The sequence below is a fragment of the Pogona vitticeps genome, chromosome 1 (assembly GCF_051106095.1).
Source record: "Pogona vitticeps strain Pit_001003342236 chromosome 1, PviZW2.1, whole genome shotgun sequence".
NCBI lineage: Eukaryota > Metazoa > Chordata > Lepidosauria > Squamata > Agamidae > Pogona > Pogona vitticeps.
The window spans coordinates 189,790,133-189,815,381 of NC_135783.1; the positions used below are offsets into that span (position 1 = coordinate 189,790,133).

General features: G+C 40.4%; 1 protein-coding gene across 2 annotated transcripts in view; it reads left to right on the forward strand.

Moving 5' to 3' along the window:
- Positions 1–25,249, forward strand: part of TMEFF2 (transmembrane protein with EGF like and two follistatin like domains 2) — a 264,601-nt gene that overhangs the window by 204,980 nt on the left and 34,372 nt on the right. For both annotated transcript variants that reach the window (XM_072979606.2, XM_078393376.1), the window contains exon 7: positions 4,598–4,657. In XM_072979606.2, the coding sequence (XP_072835707.2) occupies positions 4,598–4,657 (60 nt within the window). The remainder of the gene's footprint in view (positions 1–4,597; positions 4,658–25,249) is intronic.

Consider the following 25,249-nt stretch of genomic DNA (forward strand, 5'->3'; position numbering starts at 1 on the left):
TTATGCATGTGGAAGGATGGGTTGGACTGGGGTTGATTTTCTTCTTACACTGCAGATGTATTTCCAATATATTTGGTGCACAAAGGTGGGGGGGGAGTTATTTACTGTGATCACAGCAGAGCTCAGAATGGTAACTTTTCTGGACTACAGTTTCCAGGCTGCTATAGCCAGCATGGCCAGTGGGCCATATGGGGATTCTGGGAATTATAGTCCAAGGTTCCAAGTTCAGGGTGATAGTCCAGTATACAGTTATTCTACACACTCTTGTAGTAGAATAACTACAACTGAATCTAGCACATTTCAGCAAAAAGCTGTGCTTGTCAGTGACTGCGATGTTTCTGTATGCTGGCCTAGTCTTTCACTGTGGCCGTGACATATGTAAAGCTTTTGAGTTCTAAGGGGCTGTTGATATCTATTGATGAACCTTACAAAGACAATTTCACAAAACGAGTCTCTTCTTAATCACAGTTATATAACCAAAATAATCCCCAGAATATCCCATTCAGGATGACCACTTGCTGTCTGAGGTATTCTGCGGATATGCTGAGGAGTGGATTCTGGGAGTTGTAGTCCAAAAAAGTTATTTTGCCCCATCTCTGCCTAGAACATGTTACTTTCCAAAACACTGAAGACATAGTGGTGTTCCGTTTGTGAAATAACACAAGTCCTAGTTTGCTTGTTCGTGGTATATGAATGTCACTTTGAAGATGAGGATTTTTCTGCCTCCTTTTTGGTTGTTCTTATATTTTTAAGTGTATATCTAAAGTGTATATTTAAGGAGGAAGAATTAGTAACAGTAAGTAATAATACTGTGTTGTTAGTATATTGATCTTTAAATAGGACACATTGAGTAATTAGTGGGGGGGTAAGTAAAAAAAAACCCATTTTACACTCTTAAATCAGAATCAGTCTGAGTGACTTTGTTTTGCCTGAGAACCGAGTCTCACCATTCTGTTACAACTTGAACAACAACAGATCTGCCTGTATCAGGCTGATTTGGTTCAGGATTCTGGAGTTGACTGAAACTGATGCACAGACCTAATTCAAACAAACAAGCAACTGTGTCTGCAGAGATTACTCTCCCAGTGACTGCAAGAGACATATCTGTGTTAACAAAGTGGAGTATTTCCCCTGAGAAACCCAAAATATTTATCCAAGCCAGTTATTTTCTGTGGCATGTCATACTCTGTCCTCCCCTGTCCTCCCCTGACCTCAGATGCACAAATGGCAAATTGTGTATTGAATGAGGCCCCTACCCCTTTTAAAATCTCCATGGATATATGTTAGTTTTGCATATTTGAGGCAAGTTTAATTGGCTGACACATTCAGCAAAGTACTCTTTGACTAGTACATAAAGGTTTTCAATGAAATATTTGGATTGATTTTTACAGAGAAGAGGCAAGGTTATATTACTAAGGGTATATTACTTTTCGAATTTCCCCATCTCTAATGGGGAAATTCGAAAAGGCCTTTCAAAGAGGGAAAAAAACCCAACCATTTTGTTATAAGTTAGCATGCCTTGTGCGAGGAAGGTTGTAGGGCAATGAAAGATCATGGAGACAGATTCAAAAAGCAGGTTTTCTTCAAAGAGTAAACAAAAAGCAAAACAAAAACAGGCTTGGTTTCAAGAAAGTAATGGAGTAACAATTCTTCAGAACCCAGGACATTCTGCCATCTATCTCCAGGGAATTAGCATACAATTTTGTAAGGCATATTCAATGTATTTCTGCATTACGAAAGTACAGAACAGTTGTACTTGTCCATGCTCTGATTGTGTTTAGTCAGCATTCTCTCAGGATTTCTGAGACCAGGCTTTTGACACAAGTCTTCAAAGGGAAAATCAGCTCTAAGTCTGCAACAATCAGAACTTTTGACCCTGTCATTCAGGACCCAACTAGCTGACTCCCAGGAGGAGAGCTTTTTAACTTCTTCCTGGACAAACATTAGTGCCAACAAAAGGATACTGTGTCTGGCTGTAAAAATATTTAAAAAGATAGTTTAAAAAAGAATAGAGAACAGATGTTCAGAAACTCACTTGTTTAAGCTGTGAAATTACTGTAAGGTATTTTTTTAATTTTATAACAACCAATAAAAAATAAAACAAGACACAACTAACCAAGAAAATTTTAATAACCCAAAACACAAAATGAACACAACAATACAAAAAAGTATTCCCTCCCACCAGGACCATCTGGAGCAAAAACCAATTTTTCCTTCATTCCAAAGCCTTATTCCCCTTCCATATCAGCACTAATTCTTGTGAAAGTACACCGCACTTCCCTTCATTTAACACATAATTCAAATTCTCCCTATATATCAATAAGGATATTTTTAGGTAACAATCTATTTTTAATTTTCATATTATGTGTTAATGCAGTGGTTCTTAACCTTTGTTACTCAGGTGTTTTTGAACTGCAACTCCCAGAAACCCCAGCCAGCACAGTTGGTGGTGAAGGCTTCTGGGAGTTGCAGTCCAAAACTCCTGAGTAACCCAAGGTTAAGAACCAGTGTGTTAATGTATTCTTAACAGTTTCTTTATACCATTCATCTAATAGAAAATCATGCTTGCCTTTCCAATTCTTTCCTAACATCAATTGTGCTGCTGTTAATAAATTTGAAATTAATTATTTCATTATTATTTATTATTATTATTCCATTGCTCATTATAAAATATGGATAAGAGAGCCATCTTAGGGCAAACCTCTATATTTAACTTAATTATTTTATTTATGTCCTTGATCGAACCTCCAGAATTTTAATGTATTCTCACATTCCCACCATATATGGAAATAAGTACCTACTTCCTGACATTGTCTCCAATATAAATTAGAATGTTTAGCATCTATGTGATTTAATTTCACCAAAGTTAAATACCATTTGCAGACTAATTTATAAAAATTGTCCTTTGATTGATTGATTGATTGATTGATTGATTGATTGATTGATTGATTGATTGATTGATTGATTGATTGATTGATTGATTGATTGATTGGATTTATACCCCTCACCATCTGGCAACCAGGCCACTCTATAGACATACACTTTAATATTCTTTTATCCCATATATTCTTCTACACCTCAATACTTATTTATTCTCCAAAATCATGTTCCCATAATGATTTAAGAGCATCTTGTTGGGTCTTATAATACATTGTAAATTCTACTTGTAATTAGAGAAGGGGGTATTCGTATGCAAATATCCCCACACAGCTGGACTTAACGAGGGGCTGGACTGTTCACTCACATGTCCAGTGGCAAGAGCAGCCCCACTCATCCTTCCAATAGTTCCCAGAGTGACACTCTCTTCCTGCTCGGCTGGCCACTCAGCAGCTGTGTAGGGAGACTTGTCCTCCCTCCCCCTGCCTGGAGTGGCTAGCTGAGAGGGAAGTGAGAAGCTCTCCAGGAGCAATTGGAAGGATGAGGGGGGCCACTGCTAGCAGATGCGTGAATGGACGGTCTGCCCCGAGGGGCCAGACCTTCGTTAAGGACAGCTGTGCGGGGATATTCATATTCATATACAAATATAAATGTCCCCATCTCTACTTGTAATCCTTTTCATTATCTTATTTTCATATACTTTCTCCTTCAGTACTAATATTTTATTTATTTATTTATTTATTTATTTATTTATTTATTTATTTATTTATTTATTTATTTATTTATTTATTTATTTATTTATTTATTTATTTATTTATTTATTTATTTATTTATTTAGTACGATTCCTGCATTTACCATTTCTTTCTACATTATCTTCAGTCCATTGCTCTAATTGGATAAGCTTAAACCAAGATATTATTTCCAATCCTAATACTAGTATTTGCTGTTTACAACCCATCTTTCCCAACCAGTCATTTAGCCTAATAACCTTTTTTTCTTTCTTAATAATTTCTCCAAATTCTGGCTCAGATTTCATGGAAATTCCCTAAATTCTATAACTGGATAAAATGGAGAAATTAATTGAATAGATATTTTTCCATATTTGCTTCAAATAAATAACTTGTTTTTGAAAAAAAGGGTTCTCAATTTTTAACAATACTTTTTATTATTTTGTTTGAAAAAAATATTCTCAAGGTGCCCCACCCCCCCATGCATGGAGCCCGCTCCCCCCAACCAGTCCGCGGCCCCAAAAAGGTTGTGGACCACTGCTGTAGACCATCTTGACTGCTACGATTAGTGTTGACAAATTCAGGCTGATGTTGGCATCCTTTTTCGTGCTGTCAACATGGGTACAATAGTGCGCAGCAATATCAGGCCATTTCCTGGTCTTTTGAAATTGTGGATACAGACATATAATATCCCACATTCATGAACCAGAGGTTTTTTGAATACTAATTGAACCTCTATCTGTCTGTCTGTCTCTGTCTCTATCTATCTATCTATCTATCTATCTATCTATCTATCTATCTATCTATCTATCTATCTATCTATCTATCTATCTATCTATCTATCTATCTATCTATCTATCTATCTATCTATCTATCTATCTATCTATCTATCTATCTATCTATCTATCTATCTATCTATCTTCTACCTGCCTTTTCTCCCTGTAGATGGATGTTTGGCATCTTACAAATAAAATGTATTACTGTCTTTCAGATAACACAACCACCACCACCAAGACAGAAGACGGACATTATGCAAGAACAGATTATGCAGGTAAGTTTCCAGTTAACGGCATTGCATAGAAAGAAATTCTCAAAAGGGCAAAGCACACTTACTTTGGCCATATTTACCCAGAAAAGAAAGAAAAAGAAAAGAAAGAAACTATAGATGGGTGCACAGTTGCATCTTTAATTCTCTAAATGTAGAAACTAAGGCTTATCTTGGGCAGGAATTCAAGCTTCAATCACTTTTGCCATTAACTGCAGCTTTTAATTGTGCGTAATGTTGCCATACTCCCCATTTAGCTGGATTTCCACTGGATATTGGGGATGCCAAATGCTTCTTCTTTGGACCATCATCTGGCCCAGATTCCAAGTCTTTTTTAAAGTCTTTCACCATCATCCAACTGGAAATACGTGGCAAAAAAAATGCAGTCAGTGCTTTGACCTATTATTTGTGAGAAAAGCATTTCTGTTCAATTAGCTGTAGTGAAACCATCCATGGTTTCACAGGCTTTCATAGAAATAAAAATCAAATAATTGCGTAAATGTCGCGGTGTTAAGAACACATTATCCTTTTGCAAACAGCAGAAAGCTGTTTTGGTGAGAGGATTACAACTGTCAGAATCCCTCAAGTACCAACTCCGGAATCCATCTTCCAGACTCATTCCACTAGCCAGCGTGGTATTTGTGAAGAATTTCATATTTCTAGGTTTTATTGTTCCAGAGATCTCTCAACACCAACACGTAGACAAGCTTTATGCTATATTTCTGATAACAACAGGCAACTGTTGCTAAAAAGGTTCAGTAAAAACCAGTCTCACTGATTTTTGAACCTGGATCTGATTGTTATTAAGCATTTTGGCTGTGGCGTTTTGTTCTGCTTTAATATATTTCCTGTTTGGCGATGGCATGAAAAAATATGTATTATGAGCAACTTTCCCAACGCTACATGGGACATTTTGTTTTTTAAGGGTGAATTCCTTAATTGCAGGATTCCCTCCCAGCTGCCTTCATTGAGCTTGCAAATGTTAAATTAATTTAATTCTATTTAAATACCTCAATTAATCAGTTAAAAGCCAGAATAATCAAAGTTTTGAAATCCATTAATCAGTTGACAGCGCTGCTTTTAAATCTGACACCTCTTTTCATCTTAACCAGGGAACTCCCCCTCCCTTCCATTTTTGCTAGTGCCAGTTTCTTGTGCACTCACATTAATCAACGCAGCATCCACAGTGTTTCAAATTTCATTTTTTTAAAAAAAAAGATCAGCATGCCATGAAGTTGAAACCAATAATTTCTTATAACTCGTTTCTGGTTCTTTGAGTCTTTCGACCTAGCTGGGATAGGCATTATAATGCGCTTGCATTTGGATGCAAAGTTAATGAGATATTTTAGAACAGATTATTTTTTTTAATGATAAATGGCTTTAATTTATTTGGGAACTCCAATAAAATCTAACCCCAGCTCAGGTTTAATATAACATTGAGAAATATAATATATATGTAAATGTTATTTAAAGTTGCATCAATTGTGGTTTGGTGAGGTGGGAGGCGGTTTCTTTATTTCAGTTTATTTTTATTTTTCAAATCTGCTTTACTGGAGGGATTAATTTGCAAGGAGTCCTTAATACTTGTGCAAATTTTCACAGCTTGACTTTAAAACTGAGAATGGGAATACTTGGAGCATAGTCATTTAAAACATGGTGATGGGAATATCAAGAATAGCTTCTGTTTGTGATTTCCTTTCTTTTGACAAACTGCAGCTCTCTGATGATGCAGAGCTGACTTTACCTTTAAAAACTTGATGTCTCAAATGACACAAGACATTTGTTGGCATGTTGCTAAGGCTCACTTATTAGGACTTTGTTAGCTCTCACAGACAACAAGGTCCCTCTCTTCTCTCTGAGTGCATGGTGACAATAAAGAACAGGAAATACCGTACTTCTCAATGCGCAAGCCATGTTATAAGAAGCATTTTCTCTGTTTAAAGGGCACTCGCTCTACTTATGTCTTTATTTCATTAAAAAAATGCAACACTTCATTTCATTGTTTAAAAAAACCTGGTTCACGATATTACTTTTTCTAAAAGCATACTGACAGTTCCAAATGTTAATGCACTGAGTTCAGAATTAATTGACCAGATCTGGTGAATGGTATCGGAGAGTGGAAACGTTTATAGTATCAAGTATAGGGCTGTTGGACTGAAAGAGGAATCTGATTATTTATAGGCATGATCCCAAACTGAAATTCTTGCAAGTGATACCCGTGTTACAAGGGGATGACTGGTCATGAACAGTGGTGAGCTGAGGGTTTGCTTCAGGACAATATTTGCCCCCTGCTCTCCCCCCCACCCCAAAATTCTTGTAGGAGAATTTTTAGGCCATCTTTGTTGTTGTTGTTGTTGTTGTTGTTGTTGTTGTTGTTGTTGTTGTTGTTATGTGCCATCAGGCTGCCTCCCAAATTATACCAGCCTATAACAGAGAGCTCTCCAAAATGCCCTGTCTTCAACAGCCATGCTCACCTCCTATAAACTGAAGCCTGTGGCTTCTTTTACTGAGTCCATCCATCTCATATTTGGTCTTACTCATTTTTCTGCCTTCCTAGCATTATTGTCTTTTCCAGAGATTCTCCTTCTCATAACACGCCCAAAATATGAAAGCATCAATTTCATCATTTTTGGCTCCAGAGATAGCTCAGGCTTCATTAGGGCCCACTTGTTCATCTTTCCGACAGTCCAAAGTATCTCCAAAGCCTCTTCCAGCATCACGTTTCAAACAAGCCAATTTTTCCTTGTCAGTTTTCTTTACTGTCCAACTTCCACACACATACTTGGTGACCGGGAATACGAGAGTGTGGATGACCTTGGTCTTGGTCTCCAGTGACACATCTTTACGTTTTATGATCTTTTTAAATTCCTTTGTTGCTGCCCTTCTGAATCCCAGTCCTCTTCTGAGTTCTTGGCTACAGTTTCCATTTAGATTGATGATGAAACCAAGGTATACAAAATCTTTAACAATTTCAATTTCTTCATTGTCGGCATTAAAGTTGTATAGTTCTTCTGTAGTCATGATTTTAGTCTTCTCACTGTTCAACTGCAGTCCTGCTTTGGCAGTTTCTGCTTTCAGTTTCATTAAAAGTCGTTTAAAGTCATTGCTGCTTTTGGCCAGGAAGATGGTGTCATCTGCATATCTTAAGTTATTGATGTTTCTTCCACCCATTTCCATTCCTTCTTAACCTGTAATTATAAGCCTGCTTTTTTTGGGGGGGGGGGTAATCGGTTTCCTCTTTGATACTTGCATAAAAGCTTTTAATTTTATCTTCTTCAGCATTGGTAGTTGGAACATAGACTTGAATGGCAGTGATGTAGATAGGTATTTCCACAGAGTCTAATTTATATTATTTAGTTAGATCTTGCATTATAGCCCCTAATTGCCCATTTCTTGCTTTACAGTATCTAGTTTACCTTGATTCATACTTCACAACTGTATGTTGTGTACTTCTGTGCATGTCAGCTGCTAGACATCCTTTCGGCTTTAGTCTAGCTTCATCATTAATGATAGAGCAATTTGTCCTTTTCCTTTGCTTTTCCCTAGAACAGACCTGGGCAAAGTGCGGCCCGAGGGCCACATACGGCCTGCGAGCCACTCCTGTCTGGCCCGCTGGTCATTGCTCCAGTCAAGCACTTGTTCAAGCCCAAGACAGACTGGATTTCTCTCACTGAACAAGTTGAACATCAAAACCATTTATCGCTTTTTGTCTAATGTTGATCAGTTGCTTATCTTTAACATACCGCAAAAAACCTCTTTAGTATTTGTGAAGATTAACAAGCTTAAACTAAAAACAATCATAGCATCATTTTATTTTTAAGCAAAGTTGGTCCAGCCCCCAAACACAGTTCAGATTTTTATGTGGCCCCCTATAGAAATTAATTGCTCACCCCTGCCCTAGAAGGTGATTGAGTGCTTTCCAACCTGAGAGTCTAATCTCCCTGCACTATATCTTGTTTCATTTTGGACTGTCTCATTATCTAATTTTCATAGTAAGGAAAGTTCGGTGAGGGTTTACCATTTCCTCCTTCTGTGCAGTGCTAACAAAAGTTAACTTGATTCTTCCACCAGTATCGCCTTCAGCTGCTGCTGATTCCCAGTACTTGCCTTGAAGGATGTGGATGCATCTTAGTCCGGTTTCTCAGTTATGAATATTCTTACTTGAGTGATCCTGTTAGGAATCCAGGCTCATAATGGAGTCTGACGGCATTGCTCTTGGCTTCACTAACACACTTAACCCCCTCTTGCCATGTTAAGATGTGGATTCAAGAAGGGTTGCGCAGACACCCAAAGGCTAGGGGTGATGTGCTATAGTGATGTCTCAGGAAGAGGTGTGTCAGAAGACCTGCCCCTCTGTTTGAGTAGTCCTGATAGAGAGCTTATTTATTCATTGGTTGGGTGGCACTGAGCTTAGAGATATTGGTCATATCAGTTAAAACTCACCAAATCCCATAGCCATTGGGACATGTGGGATTCAGAGAATTGTAGTCCAAAAAAAGTAACTTTCCCAAAATGTTGCTTCTTTTTTTTTTACTTGTCCTTTTTCTTTATACTTCTTTATACCACAGGGGTGGTTTCTAGGTGACCCTTTTGCTCTGCAATCACACTGTCTTCATGGACATTTACAGGAGGCTTCAGTGGCATTGAGTTCATGGCTCTCCCAAATTTCCTGACAGTTTTCTTACCAGGAGAAAAAAGGCTGTGGGGGGGGGAGAGAGAGAGAGGGAGGGAGGGAGGGAGGGAGGGAGGGAGGGAGAATGAGAGGAGGGGAGAGAGAGAGAATAGCTGCATAGCACTTTGTAGCAGGGCGCCATAGCACTCATTCTGCTATGTTTCTTTGTAGTACTGGTCTACTGTCATTCCCAGTGGCGAGGGGGGAAAGTTGGTGGGAATGACTGTCTCTAGACATGCATTTTTCACACAGAAAGATAACCCCAAATCCGTGCCTTTTTGTGTGTGACAAAAAAGAATATGAAACTCTGAGGTGGAAACAAGGTAGAACAAAATTCAGTGTGAAATATGGGAGCCTAAGATAAGCTGAGCTTGACAGATATGCCATTCCCTAACTTGTAGCTCCACAGAGAGAGAGAGAGAGAGAGAGAGAGAGAGAGAGAGAGAGAGAGAGAGAATGCATGTACACCCATGCAGGTGCAAGTTTGGAGAACATCAACTGAGAATTGGAACAAAATTAAATCCCAGTAAACTTGGAGGAGGGCGCCGGCAATTAACCATGCCTCCAACTTCCTTTACTGCCTTCATGGAATAATTCTCTGTGGGAAACTTAAGTTAATGGAATCTAAATTTTTTATCAACTAACAATAAAACCAGGGTTCAAGGGAAGTTCACACCTTGGTTTGGGGAACATTTACAACATTCTACATTTAGCTTTCATCTTATCTGCAGGCTTGTCTTGATGCTATTTAGAGATTATTTCATGAACCCTGCCTGTGCCTTCTCAACTCACTAGCCATTAACGCCATTCATTTTGCTGATTACTGTTGGGGGGGGGGAGACTGTTTTCTCTTTGGTAGCATCCCTAAACTAATTCTTTTAAAATTACCTTACAAAAAGAGAACCCTTTGTTTATTTTGCCCGATTTTGAAAACAACCAAGGAGTCTTTGGAGGTTTAACTGACATATATCAGGTTTTGAAACTTTGAGTAATGTGAGTTACATTAACCAAGAGGGAAAGCATGTAGGAATAATTTGTACTCTTTGAAGTACAGAATGTCTCCTCAGTAGTCTCCTTCTTTCTCAAAGCATACAAATCTGTGTCATACATTGTTATCAGCATCAGTCCTCAAGAATCTATGGGAACCCAGAATCTCAAAATATCATTGCAATCCTATGTGCAGGCGTCTGGAAGTAAGGCCGAGTGGCCAAGCAGGTCTTAGGCCACACTAAATGTGCATATAATTGAAGAGTGTGTAAATAAGAACGTAGTGCCTGAGACAGCTACTCCTTCCGCCTAACCATAGAGCCCGTGCTCAATCAAACCTGCTGCTTGACTGCATTTGGGGGGAAAGGAGAGGCCTTGGGCCTCTACATCTAAGTGATCTTCCATAAAACTGCTGGATAGCTCAATGGTCCTGGCATCTGGGTTGAGAGTTCAGCCCTGCACTCTGCCTTCCTGAAATAGGGGCTAGACTCGATCCACGAGTCCCTTCCAGCGCTGCCGTTCTAAAGTGGTGGTGGTGGTTTTTATTAAAATCCAAATACTAACACATGGGGGGGGGGGGGGGAATGGCGAGTTCTGTTTCATATTCACATCTATAATGCTCCTTGAAATAATATTTAGATTTATGCTTCCTGTTGATATACAAGCTTTGCTGAGGTATTCTAAAACAATAATCCTACTCAGACATTCATCTGAACCCATGAAGAGCTAAAACTACACACACAGAGAACAGCAGCCAGAATCATTCTGATTTAGGTGTAGTTTGCACAGTTTGGACAAATTATGCAATTTTGTGCCAAAAAGGGGGGCAATGTTACATTAAGTTTGGCCTATTTTGTGCAAAAAGAGGCATTCTTTTTCCTAATCAAACAACCTTCTCACCAAGGTGAGGAAACACCTCACCAATCTCTCTGAAAAGAAGAAGGTTGCAATTCCTGCTTGCCTGCAAAGCTGAGACAAGAATGACTTACATCTCCAGAATGCAGAACGATGTCCTTTTTGGAAACAGAAGTGAGGGGTGAGGCTAACATATACCCCCTTTCCACATACTGAATAAAAACCATTTAGAATGCCTGAATAAGAATACATTCAGTCTAGCTGGTGGCGGAACAGAGTTCTAATTCCAGGACTGGAAAAAGCTCCTTCACGGCTCTGGCAGAGTCCTGTCTCTGTTCCTCTCCCAATGTCATGTCACTTTCCAGTGAGCAGATTGAAATGATCCAGAAAAAGTGGTGAGAAGAGCTGTGATTTTTTTTATTTTTACTGGTGCTGCTCACAGAGGGAGTCACTGGATGCAAGAAATTGCAAGGAAATGATCCGCCTCGGCTTTCCTCATGTTGACTAGGGATGTTGTCAGCTTGTCTGGAATGTGTCATGTCGGGGAGTGCTACTTTATCCGGTTGGCCAGGGACCATCCTGTGAGAAGCTTGATAAAAACCCTATTAGATTACTTAAAGCCTTTTTACAGACCACTGTGTTCCTTCTAAACCTCTCCTAATAAACCGCTAGAATCTGAAAAAGGGAGCCTGCCCTAGATTGTAATTTGTAATGTTGAAAAGTAGGTCGAATTGTTGAGCTTAAACTACCTGACAGTGTCCCTTTAAATTAAGGATTTTCAAAAAAATACATAATGGTGTCAACTTTTTTTCTGAGATACTGGAAAAGAACAAAGACCTGTATCTTTGCTCTAGGATCATTTTTCTCTTCATCCTTTTTTTAATGGATCAGGATCTCTCTCTCTCTCGATCTCTCTCTCTCTCTCTCTCTCTCTCTCTCTTCTGTGTCATTACTATGTGATAAATTTAACAGCACTGAGACCCCAGGCATGTATTTAAAAATGTATGGGAGAGTACTTGGGAATAACACTTTTTTTTAGAAACAAAATTTATTTATTTCTAAAGAATGAAAAGACAATTGACCATATTACAAATATAATAACACTTTTAGAAAATCTAGAGAATCATCATGAAGATCAAACAGCTAATCCTTAGCATCCTGCCTAGTGTGGAGGCTCTACTTGTGATATAGCCCAGAACTTAGAAAAGTTATTGGTTGGGTATTGTGGGAGTTGTCTGAAAAGTTTTTTTCCAGGTCTGCTGTTTGTGTGTGTGTTGTGTGGAGGAGACAAAGTATGACCCATGAACCACATACAGATCCCAAAATGCATCTCAGGGTCCCAGCCCCCGATGGCCAAGAGAGAAAAAAAAAGCTGAAAAGAATTAACAGTTAACACTGCCATTGCCCCAGAAACTTTGAGGCTTCCATGTATTCTTGAAGGCTTTCACAGCCAGGATCTGATTGTTGTTGTAGGTTTTTCGGGTTCTTTGGCTGTGTTCTTGATGTTTTTCTTCCGAACGTTTTGCCAGTCTCTGTGGCCGGCATCTTCAGAGGACAGGAGTCAGAACTCTGTCTGTGCTCCCGAAAAACCTACAACAACCATTTGAGTCTTCCATTTGCCATTTAAAGGTTGTTTCCTGCACCTCTGAGCCGAAAATTACTGTTGTTATTTTTTTAAGAAGCCAGGTATTTCTGAAAGAGACCCAGGGGCTAAGACAGACCTTGAATCACAAAGGAGGAAAGGATAGATATTTCTTGTCTTTGTGCAGCAAACCTTTTTTTCCGTCATGGGGAGCGGCAGGTCTGCGAGAGGATCCATGGGATCCTGCAAACCATCCTAAAATATATATTGTAATTAAGCATTTATATTTTATTATTTGTTTATTTAAAGTATTTTTGCCCTGCCTTTCTCCTTAGAAGGACCCAGGGTGGCTTACAACAATTAAAAGACAACATTTAAAAGCTAAAAACAGTGAGTATACAAATATTTTAAAAGAATTAAACAAGTATTATACTTAAAACGGTCAATAAAACCACATTTAAAAACAACAAAGCACAAGAATCCGTTCAAAAAGAGACTCCTCTTCCATTGAAAGACTTGGTGTATCACAGACATTTGTAGTACATATTAATAAATGACAAACAGCAGCAGCCGAATGAAAAGAATATTGTTTGGCTGCAAATTTGAGACAAACAGCTTTTGCTTTGTGGTGGCTTCCTGTATTTTTGTATGATTCCGTTCAAGCCTCATGTTTATTTTCTTTATTAATGCATTTAGATCTTGTTTTCTGTAGAGGCGGTTTATCCCTCATTTCCACTAACGAAAGGGCTCCATTCTCTGGAGTACAACCATAGAAATGAAAGCTGTTTGATTTGTCCGTAAGCACATGGCTGAAAATACACTGTACCTCAGCTAATAACTTTGATTGGCAGGAAATAAATAAACAGCAGGGGATGGGGGGGAAAGGCAAGCTCCGGCTTGTAGCACTCTTATTGGCATGAACAGGAGAATAAATAAAAGACTGGATTGAGCTATTAGCGTGTCACCAGGCTTTCTCAAAAACGTAACTCTCAGAAATGAATTAAGTGCCGACCCCCCTTCAGGGTTTGGAGTGGTGAGGAGGAGAAACATTTAGCAGTACACATATATTCTCCTTCTGCAATTTTCATCATGGGTTCAGGACATTTTGTTAAAACGGGTGACAAACTGTGACTCACAGGGTTTTCATATGTACATGCATGTGTAGATGTGCATTTATTCCCCTCGTGCTACCTTTTTTTACTTGTTTTCCCAAAATATCATGTAGCCATCATGTTACATTAGTGGCAGTTATGGATAAACACCGAAATTATATTTGCAGTGGAGGGGAAAGCTTTGTACAGGAATGCCCTGAGCCGGCCGAGATGAACCAGTTCTGCACATTTCTGCCCTCGTTTAAAACACATTGTGCATTATTTATATTTGTTTCTGCTTATTTGGAATTCATAAATCCTTGTTCCAGAGCAAATTAGAGGCTTTTTAATGCTCACTAATCCCTCTTGTCAGCCCTGCTGCATGTGCTCAGAACCAGAATTTCTGCCATGCTCAACAGGATAAATGAGCTTAAATAAGGTGCTGTACTGAGTCTAACATTTTCATAAAATGAGAAAAAAGTTTCCCTTCTTGTATATACCTTCGAATCACATAGGGTTTAATTGTGCCTATTTCATTTCTTCTCCATGTGTTTTCTTTTTAAAAATGGCAAGCTTTAAAAAATAAAAAATACAAACACTTCAGCATTATGAGGTCATTGCAAGTAAGCAGAAATCATGAAAGAAAAATTAATTCCAGTTAAGAATGAATGAATTTGTCCCATTCTGTTATTAAGCAGACAAAACCTATCCATGTTGTGTTAAAATATATCCCCAAATATTATTAGTGTTTTTTGTCATTGAATACAGTGGTGCCTCGACTTACAAACAACTTGACTTGCGACCAATTTGAGTTACAACCAGCTCCAGTCACAAAATTTTGCTTTGACTTGCGACCGGCACTTTGAGATACGACCGGAAAAAAGGGAGGGAATTTGAACTGTTTTCCCTCCTTTTGTTCTTCAGTTAACCGTTGGTCAGCAGAGATGCTTCTTTTCCCCATTGTTCCCTCCCTCCCTCCTTCCTGCCTTTTTTTTAACCTTAGAGGTCATCTTAGGTTAAAAAAAATCTCCCCCTTGTGGGTGGTTTTGTGGAACTAATGCTTTGAGATACAACCATCGCCTTGAGACACAACCAAAAAACAGCCGGAACAGATTAATTGTGTTTCAATGTATTCCTATGGGAAATGGTGCTTTGAGTTACAACCAACTTGAGTTACGACCATCATCCCAGAACGAATTAAGTTGGCAACTCAAGGCAACACTGTAAATGTCTTTTAGGAGACATACGTGTGAGAATGGGTAAGGAGGTCTCTTCTCCTGTCCGGTTGTGTATTTTAGGTTTTAGGCCACTTTGTCATGCAAAAGGATGAGGCTCAACATGGAAATTGAAGGGTCCTTGAGGCTATCTGATTTGGTTGAGGTAATTCACTCAAGTAAAGTCAATCAACCTATAGATGTCAAGAACTACTTTCACATCAAAAAGCATTAGTACTAATTGTGCACTTTATGATGTATTCAGCAGGCCATTGTGTAAGCAAAGCCTTCTCGCAATATTCAGTAATTGGAGCTGGGGGACCTTTTGATGCTAGGCATGGATGGGTTTTCTTAATGATTCTTTAATTCCAAAGCTTGAAGAAGATATATTTGAAGTACAGTCCCCAGCATCCTCTAACCCGCATGATCAGTGCTTTATTTGAATCCACAAAAATAGAACTGAGGTAAGAAAGAGCTAGGGGCCCTTATACAAAACACCTCATTACAACAGAGAGATAAAGAACATCTCATCTGACTAAAAGAAAGCGTTCGTGAAAGCTTTTGTGGTTTTACCTGCCTCTGCACACTTTTTGGACAGTTTGGGACGACATTTAAAGGAAAGCCTGCCTGAATAAAAGAAAAAGTCTTTGCCTGCTTGCACAAGGGCAGCAAAGATGGGGCTTCCTTGTGGGAGAGGGTTCCAGCGTCTCAGAGCAGCAAGAGAGAAGAGCTTCTCCTGATGGATTCGCAATACACCACTGCACTCCACCTTCCCTCTTCCCGGGTCTCGCCTGCTGCTACACAGAGAACCCTGGTGGGCAAAGCTGAGTGAGATCATCACCCCAAGCCTCATCCAATCAAGTCTCTGTAACACAAGCCAGGTCAGCCTGCTCATGCAGGATCACGACCTGGAAGGCTGTTGTTTTCCCATTCCCTGAACAGACATTTAGTTTCAGCACTTTCAACCCAGGGGGCCTGACACCAAGCCCATCCACGCTATTTAAATCTGGAGGCTTCTTAGGGGCAACCCACACCCTCTTGCCCTCACTTCTTACCTAATGTGGCACCTGCTGTCCCAACCCGTATCTCCCTCTGACCTGAGCAGTTCTCATAGCTGCTCCTTGACTCCCACAACTATTCCCCTTCCCATAAAAACACATCCCTCCACAAGCAGACAAAGACCCAAGTTCACCGTTCTCCCCCCCACCCCCGGTTGCATAAAGAGAGAGTTGGCTGGCGACAAAATCAGAATAAAATCTAATGGGAGAGGAGAGAAGTGATGATACTAAATGCAGGGGAGGAAAGAATACAAAAAAAAAAGTTGCAGAAAGGGCCCTCCTGAAAATCTGATATCCACATCTCTTGATACATGGTTCTTCTTGCAATGCAAAGTGCACACTTAGTACCACACTTTGCGTGGCTCAGAGACACACACCGAGGTGCTGCCTCGGGCAACTGGCTGCTGTGATACGCTTGCAGGAGGAGGAAGACCCACAAAGTCAGTCAGGAGCCCAGATGTTTTCAGCTTCCAACTCTTTTTCTTCCCCCCAGTTATGATTAAAAACAAAGATGGTTTTCAAAAGTTTTCCCCAAATTGTCATGTGGTTTTGTTTTGTTTTTTTAAGATTTTACCTGGGCTTTTCACTGGTATCCCATAGAGCCACCAACCAATTCTTTGCTGCCATATTTCAGCCTTATCTTAGCCAATTTATGAGCTTTTTGCTTTACCGAGTGTGCTTAACAGAGCCAAGGCTATATGTCCCATTTTGCACAGAGGAAGGTAATTGAAACATCCTTCTGCCCTTCGCTGGTCTACTGTGCTAAATCCAGTGCATACTGTTTGTCCAGGGGTCAGAGTGTGGTTTGTAGGGTTCCATTCCAAACCTGAGGGAATTTACAAATATGCCCAACGGTGTGCCATCAACAGCATTTAGAAAGGAAGTGGACTCATCCAGTAGAAGGCAAGAGTTGGCTTTTGGCTGGAACTTGTCAGCTGATATTTCCATTATTGAAAGCTGTTTATTCTGCTTAGAGCACTGTGTAGGAGTGAGTGGAGAAATACTTTAGAAACAAAATTTTCCATTTCTGGTCTCAGGACCTTCCCACCACCACCACTTTGGATACAGCAAGGCAGAATATATTCTGTCCCATCTGATCAACGCTATTAATTATCCAAACTGTGTAGCGCCTGCCATGAAGATTGGTTGTCTGATACACTTTGAGAAGGGTAGAAGGTTGTAGATGGAGGCTTTGCTGGAGATCACTAACATACCACAAATACAGGAAGACTTTTGGGCTGCTTAGCTTCAATGTTCTGCCTTCCGCGGTTTCAGGAGAAAGATTTAATGACGTTCCACAGGTGACATTTGTCTGCATAGTAGTGAAGAGTTAGAAACAGTTATTGTTGCACAGTTTTTATAGAAATGAAAGGAACCGATTTGGCCTTAATTATTAACATTACAAGCCGACCCAGGGGCTTAAATGTTCTCCCTCTTAATGCTAAAAAGAAACCCATGATTTGTGTGTTGCTGTCTAGTTTTCCACTGCTTTGCTGAGCTGATCTGTTTCCTCAAGTTCCCAAAGAGTATTTTTACATCATGAGGTCTTCCCATGGGCGTTCCAAGAAACAAAGACACCCCAGAGGCTGCCTGCAAAAGCACTTCTTTGAATGTTAAAAGATTTGTTTTAAGTTCAATGAACTTTAAAAAAACAACTAAGTCCTTAGAATTGTTTGGTTAGACAGCTAATTAAACCTCCTAATTTTTTGGAAACATTGATAAGTTTCATTTAGTTGTGTCATAAATATTTGTTTTAGATTTGGGTTCCTTGGTGGTTGGGTTTTTTTTCTCAACTGACTAGACTCTTAACAATGTATGTTCACCATCCTTGATGGAATGGGCGTTAGTTTGCTGAGAAAATATGAGACAGGTGTCACTTTACCGGAAAAAATACACATTACAAAGTTTATGTACATTGTATACTACTGTACAAAAGGGGCACTGAAAGTCTGTGTAGTACAAAATAGGTGTCGTATAGTGTGAGATCCCCAGTGTGGTGTAGTGGACAAAGTGATAGACTAGGACTCTAGGGAATAGGGTTCAAATCCCCACTTGGCTGTGGAAACTCACTGGAGGAGCAGAGCTGGTAAAACCTCTCCTTAAGTATCTTGCATACCTTGAAAGCCCTATATATTACAGTCACTATAAGTCAGTTTTGGCTTGACGCCACAGAACACACATAGTGTGAGAAAGAAGCCCTGGTTTTATATGGTGTGGAAGGAACGGGGAAGGTTGCCTATCCCTATGCTCAAGAGTTCCCAATCTGTGTGCTGTGGCTCCATGGGGTGCCACAAAATCCAGTCAGGAGTGCCACAGAAAAAGGGGCGGAACATAGAACTATGAACAGAAGAACTGTTCGTAGCTCTTCATCAAACAGGAACTGGAAATGGGAGCCGTGTGCCTGCCTCTCCTTTCTCCATCTCTGTGGTGCCTGGTGGAGGCACTTGCCGGGTGGCCTCGTGAGTTTCTGCATCCGGACCTGGAAGGAAGTGGGCCCTTGGGGATATTTGGGAGAAGGAGACGGGGATGGCTGGTGCATGTGTGTGTGTGTGTGTGTGTGTGTGGGTGTGGGTGTGGGTGTGTGTGTGTGTGTGTGTGTGTGTGTGTGTGTGTGTGTGTGTGTGTGTGTGTGTGTGTGTGTGTGTGTCAAGATCCTGCCCCTGGTGGCAGAGAGATCCCTGATGGCCCTTCTGAGCAAGGGGAGCCAAGGCCGATGGCCAGCAAATCAAGGGAGCCATGAGTCCAAAATGTTTGGGAACTATTGCCTATGCTGTATTCTTTCCAGCCAGGTGACCAGGTGTCCTGCTTTACAGAGGAGAACCCACTATCTGAAGATGTGTTAGAGGGGACTCCTCCATTTGAAGGTGTCCTCTATCTGAAAGGCTCTCTAATTCAAGTTTTCCTTAAAGATAAAGAACCATAAAGAGGGAGATCAGAAGCCTTGAAGGGGCTGATCCACACACTGGATGGCCAACTGCACAAGCAGACAGGTGACCTAGTCCCACTCTTTCCTGATATGCTGGGATGTGGCATATTTTTATTAAATAATACAGCTATTCATAATTCCTAAAAGGTGCATCTCTACACCTAAATTAACATGTATAAACAGTCCAGGGTGTGCTCTCTTCCATCCACTTTGAGGCGTACATTTCCTCTTTGGGGCTGACATTGAAATGTCCACTGCGAAAGGTAAACCAGGTGAAATGAATATCTGGTTGGAAACCAGGGCTCTTACAAAAGTACACCATGACCACCTCCAGCCAGGCATTTCTCTCTATGAAGTGGTCGGGAAAAATGGTAGCTTCAAATCTTGGGGAAGACCTAGATAAAGCCATGTACCTTGTTACCTTGTGATGCTGCTGGTTGATGAATGTACCCTAATCCCTAAAATTTTCCCATAAAAAGGAGTAGGGAAAAAATCAGTCACCTCTTTCATGGTAATAAAGCACGGTAGTAATATTGGTTTGTTATGTCCTGTCAAGTCACCCTCAATGTATGGCAACCCTATGAATGAACACTCTCCAAAATGTCCTGTCCTCAGCCACCCTGCTTAGCTCTTGTAGACTCAAGCCTGTGGTTTCTTTTCAGGAGTCAGACCATCTCTTATTAACTCCTCTTCTTTTCCTGCTGCCTTCCACCTTCCCCATCATTATTGTCTTTTCCAGAGAATTTTGCCTTCTCATTATGCACCCAAAGTAGAACAACTTCCGTTTCAGCCTTTCAGGCTTGATTTGATCTAGGACCCACTTGTTCATCTTTCTGGTTGTCCAGGATATCCACAAAGCTCTCCTCAAGCACTGCATTTCAGTTGAATCAATTTTTTCCCCTGTCAGCTTTCTTAACCGTCCAGTTCTCACATCCATACATGGTGAGTGGAAATACAATTGTGTGGATGGTCTTGGTCCTTCCTTTACACTTGATGATATTTTCTAGTTCCTTCATGGCTGCCCTTCCACGTCTCAGTCTTCTTGTGATTTCTTGACTGCAGTCTCCATTTGGATTGATGATTAAACCAAGATATACGAAATCTCTAACTATTTCAATGTCTTCATTGTCAACATTAAAGTTGTGTTCAGCTGCAGACCTACGCTGACACTTTCTTCTTTCACTATCTCTAAAAGCCGTTTCAAGTCATTGCTGCTTTCTGCCAATCAAATGGTGTCATCTGCATATCTTAAATTATGCCTTTTTCTTCCACCCATCTACACTCCTCCACCATCTGAATTTAGTCACACTTTCTGTATACTTTCTGCATATAGATTGAACAGATAAGGGGACAAACTGCTCCTTTGTCTGACACCTTTGCCTATAGAAAACCATTCTGTCTCTATTCTGTCCTAACAGTAGCTTCTTCTCCACAAGATAATTGTCCTGATGCATACAAATTATGCATCAGGAGAATTAAATGCTGAGGCACACCCATTTCTTTCAGAAATTGTTTCTCATGATCTACACCAGAGGTCCCCAACCCTCGGTCTGTGGCCCGGTGCCGGTCCGTGGCCTGAGCTGGACCGGGCTGCAGAGACAGACCTCTCCCCCACAAGCACTTCCCCCTCCATAGCTTCTTTGCGCATGTGCAAGAGAGAGTGCTCCCCCACCCCTTTGCGCATGTTATGAGTGCTCCCAGGCATCACACCACCTGTTGCGCATGCGCACAAGCACGAGAGCACCTGCACAAGCACCCTCCCACTCCTTCGTGCATGTGCATGAGCGCGGGGTGCCCCGCCTTCCCCAACCAGTCCGTGGGGTTTAAAATGTTGGGGACCTCTGATCTACACAGTTAAAGACTTTGTTGTAGATCATAAAGGACAGACTGATATATAGATCAGGATTGGTGGTAGGAGTCAATACACCACTACAGAAGTGAACCTAGGTGTCCAAGAGCTTTTGATACCCAAGACAGAAAATCCTCTGGGTGCCCAGGAGTTTTTTCCCCTCTTTAAGCACAGTAAAGCGAAGCAAAGCGTGCTGCTTATATACCCCCCATAGCGCTTCAAGCACTCTCTGGGCGGTTTACAAGTTAATTATGCAGGCTACACATAGCCTGGGTACTCATTTTACCGACCCCAGAAGTATAGAAGGCTGAGTCAACCTTGAGTCGCTACCTGGGATTGAACCCCAGGTCGTGAGCACAGTTTTGGCTGCAGTACAGCGGTTTAACCACTGTGCCACGAGAATTAGTTTTAAAAGTAAGAATTTGCTATCCTGACATAATACCCAGAATGAGCACCCAACTTCCTTTGCCTAATGGTAGACTCATCTTGCTTTTCATATTAGACTGTTCATGGTCAATGTTGTCAGAACCAATGTAGAACCAGAGGCCGAGACCTGGCTTTTGCATGTAGGAAAATATACTGTAACTGGGCTCTTAAGTGAACTGTAACAGTTATTCAGTGTTTTGGAATAAGTCACCTATTTTTTATGGTAAACTACTTAACGGGATGGGGAAAAAGTGACTCTCCAAATAAGCTTCTTGGGATATAAATGACACACATGAACATATATTTAGACTAAATGGGATAGGTGAATTTTCCATGCCATGGCACTGCGTTTCCAAAAGAGATCAGCACATTGAATTTAAATATAAGCATGTTATGACGAGAGTTATCAATTCTTGTCAGAGTTTCATAATGGAAACAATATATTTTCTGACTAGATTTGAAAAAGAGGAGGAGAATCCCTCTTGGCTTCCAATCTCTCTCTCTGTCTTTCACATCAACTGTGATTTAAAGCTATGTGTATTGTACATCGAAAATACCCTTTCCCAAGAAGGTTTCACTTAAAACTTTGTTTAATAATATAAATGTAAATCTTCCCAGCTAAAATGAGAATATAGTGGGGTCTCTACTTAAGAACGTCCCTACTTAAGAACAATTCCACTTAAGAACAGCTCCATTTGCTAAATTTTGCTTCTACTTGAGAACAAAAATCCAAGATAAGAACAGGAAAAAAAATTTCCTGCTCTTTTTTTAACCTTAGGTCATCTTAGGTTAAAAAAAGTTCTCCCCCTAGTGGTAGAGTACGTATAAACCAGCTTTGCATTAGTTCCTATGGGAACTAATGCTTCAATGTACGAACGCACCTCTACATAACAAAAAAACAGCCAGAACAGATTAATTGGTTTTCAGTCCATTGCTTCAAAATTAGCTTCGTCAGAAGTGCTTTTAACACTGTTCCCTGACCTAAGGGAAAAGAAAAAAGAAAAAAAAATCCCCCTCTAGTGGTAGAAGGCGGAATAGCAGCTTCCCATTAGTTTCTATGGACGTAAAAGAGCAGATACAGATTAAATGGTTTTCAATGCATTCCTATGGGAAATGCAGATTCTACATAAGAACTTTTCCACTTGAGAACCACCTTCCAATACAGATTAAGTTCTTAAGTAGAGACCCCACTGTAGATTAAAGAAGAATTGGGAAGGGGGGTAATAAGCTAAGACTGCATCCTTCGACTAGAAATGAAGCCTATGGAGGAAACTATGGTCAGTATCCACTGGCGTGCTTTCCCAGAGAACTCCTTCCATCCGCACAACTGGAAAGGTGGTGGTCCTTTTTATAGCCCCTTTCACAGCCCAGTTCTGGCTTTGCAGGGCTAGAAAAGCTCTACAGGGTCATTTTCTGAGTGGCATGGAGGTTTACAAGAGAGAGAGAAGATAATTCTATTATACTATTGTGATCATGATTGGGCAATAACACAGAAGTTTGGTTTGAGGCCCATCTTAATTTGTAATAAATAAACTGGTCAGCTAAGTTGCATTTTGACTGAGGCCTTTTGGGAGATAAATCCTGGATATGTTTGTCCTTACTATTGCTTCTGTACGCACAGATGTAGCGCTGTTATTTTCCATAAGTAGCCTTTAGTAGGCTGCTCTGTTTCAGACAGCATTGGTCATGCCTGCAAAGTATCCAGGGCTGGCCCTAACATTAGTGAGAGTGAGACAGCCACCTCAAGCAGCAAGTGTCCTGAAACACCAGAAAGCTATTAGTTACTTGCTTTATTATTACTGTAGTTTTTATTGCCAGTGAGTGGGAACAGTGTTTCTGCCTCATATGCCAAAATGATGTATCTGGCTTTAAGAGTGTGTGTATCTTTTCTTGGGTGGGTGGGGAACAGGAATCACATTTGCTGCTCCATTTCATTCATTCATTCATTCATTCATTCATTCATTCATTCATTCATTCATTCATTCATTCATTCATTCATTCATTCATTTTATTTATACTTCTTCCGCAAAGGGGATTCAAGGCAGCTTGCAAAACCTGAGGCAGCCAATTGCCTCAGGTTAGCCTAGATAGCATCATCTATTTTTCTAAAATGTTTTCTTAATGTTAGGCTCAATAAGAGGCTGACCATTTTTTTCTGTTCCTCGATTTTTTTTCGCCACCACAAGTGGTTTACTTTGCCTTGCTTTGCGTTTCTTTGTTGTGACCCTAGGAGCGTTGCTACGGAAGACTGTGATAAGTGTGATAAAATATGGCACAGCAGCATCTCTGTGATGTTTGCCTTGTCCAGTTAAAGGGCTTTCTGAAAGCAGGCTGCCATCACAGAGCTGCACAGCTGGAACAAGGTTGTGTGACAGACGCTGGCTACATGTTTCTGCCACTCAGGTGCTCCTACCTGGAGCTGTTTCTGCTCTCAGATACTAGTACCTGTATGAGTGGACCGAAGCCTCCTGTTCTCCATGGATGCAGCCTTTAGTTCTGTGCATTGTTTTGTTGCTATTTTCTGTGGATATGTGTTAATCTGGTGACTGGCACTAAAGATAATAGTTGACTTGCAGGCAAATGCAGTTCTAGGAAAGATTGTGAGCAGAGGCTTTTGTGCCTTGGATGGGTAGAAATCGGTGCCGCATGACAAAGTGACGACCCTAAGGAGACAATAAAGGCAGAGAGGTCGTGCACGGCAGTAACAAGACTCAATTTTCTGTATTAGAACAGTCAGCCAGTTCTTTGTCTGCAAGCATTTTACAGATCTATTAAGGCAACTACAACTGCTGCATTTGGTGAAGCAAAATCACATGCCAAAATCACATTCACTCTCATGTTAGACATTACTTGCATCCGTAAGGATATGTGCCTAGAGTCATCCGATCTGGCTTCTTTGTTTCATCATCTTCCCGTCAGCCTTTGAGTGTCTTCCCTTCCTTCCTTCCTTCCTTCCTTCCTTCCTTCCTTCCTTCCTTCCTTCCTTCCTTCCTTCCTTCCTTCCTTCCTTCCTTCCTTCCTTCATTCATTCATTCATTCATTCATTCATTCATTCCCCCATTTTCTTCTGACCATTTAAAATGGTCATTTACAGAAGGAATGATTGGTATCTGAAGAACATCAGTTTATGAAAAGGCCTCCTTTCTCATTGCTAACAATTTTCGTTGGGTTGGGAGTTTGGTTCCCCCACTGGGCCTCCTTGACAGGGGCTGGACTCTGTAGGGTCCCTTCCAGCTCTGCAGTTCTAAGATGATGACAATTTTAAAAGTTTTGCCAGTATCATGTTGAGGGGGAAAGATGTTGCACATATAACTTGAGTTTCAGACGTCATTCTGCTATTTCTTTTGCACAAGTGTCTACACAAATTCCTGAAGAATGAGATGTGAGACAACCACCTCACCAAATAGTGACCTCTTTGCCCAGTGTTGCACACATTGAAATCCCCGATAGGATACTGGCCGCCATCACACTTTCTAACTTGTTTTGGTTTTTTTTTTCTCTACCAGTTTTTATCTCTTTAAAATATGGTCACAACTAAAATAAGAAATCAGTGCCCACAGAAAATCATTATCTTCTGTACTGCAGGCATAGATTATAAAACATACTTTCCTTTTCATAATTACAAGTCTTCTAAGCACTGTCCAATTTGCTAAGAATTTAACTTCCAGAACAGCCACACAAAAGAGAGAACAATACAAACAGACAAACAGTCAAAACAACATTCTAAGCTTATCACCCTCTACTCAACAAAAGAGAACAGGATCTAAAGCAATTACACCAATAATATTGCTGCAATTAATGCTTTTATTCCAAACAATGCCATTTGAGATTTTGATTAGCGATGTAAAAATCAAGTGACACTAAATTTAAATTTTATTTGGGATACGTGCCAGGTGAGAGTCTGTGGGTGGATGCATATACTTAACAAAATTTTAAAA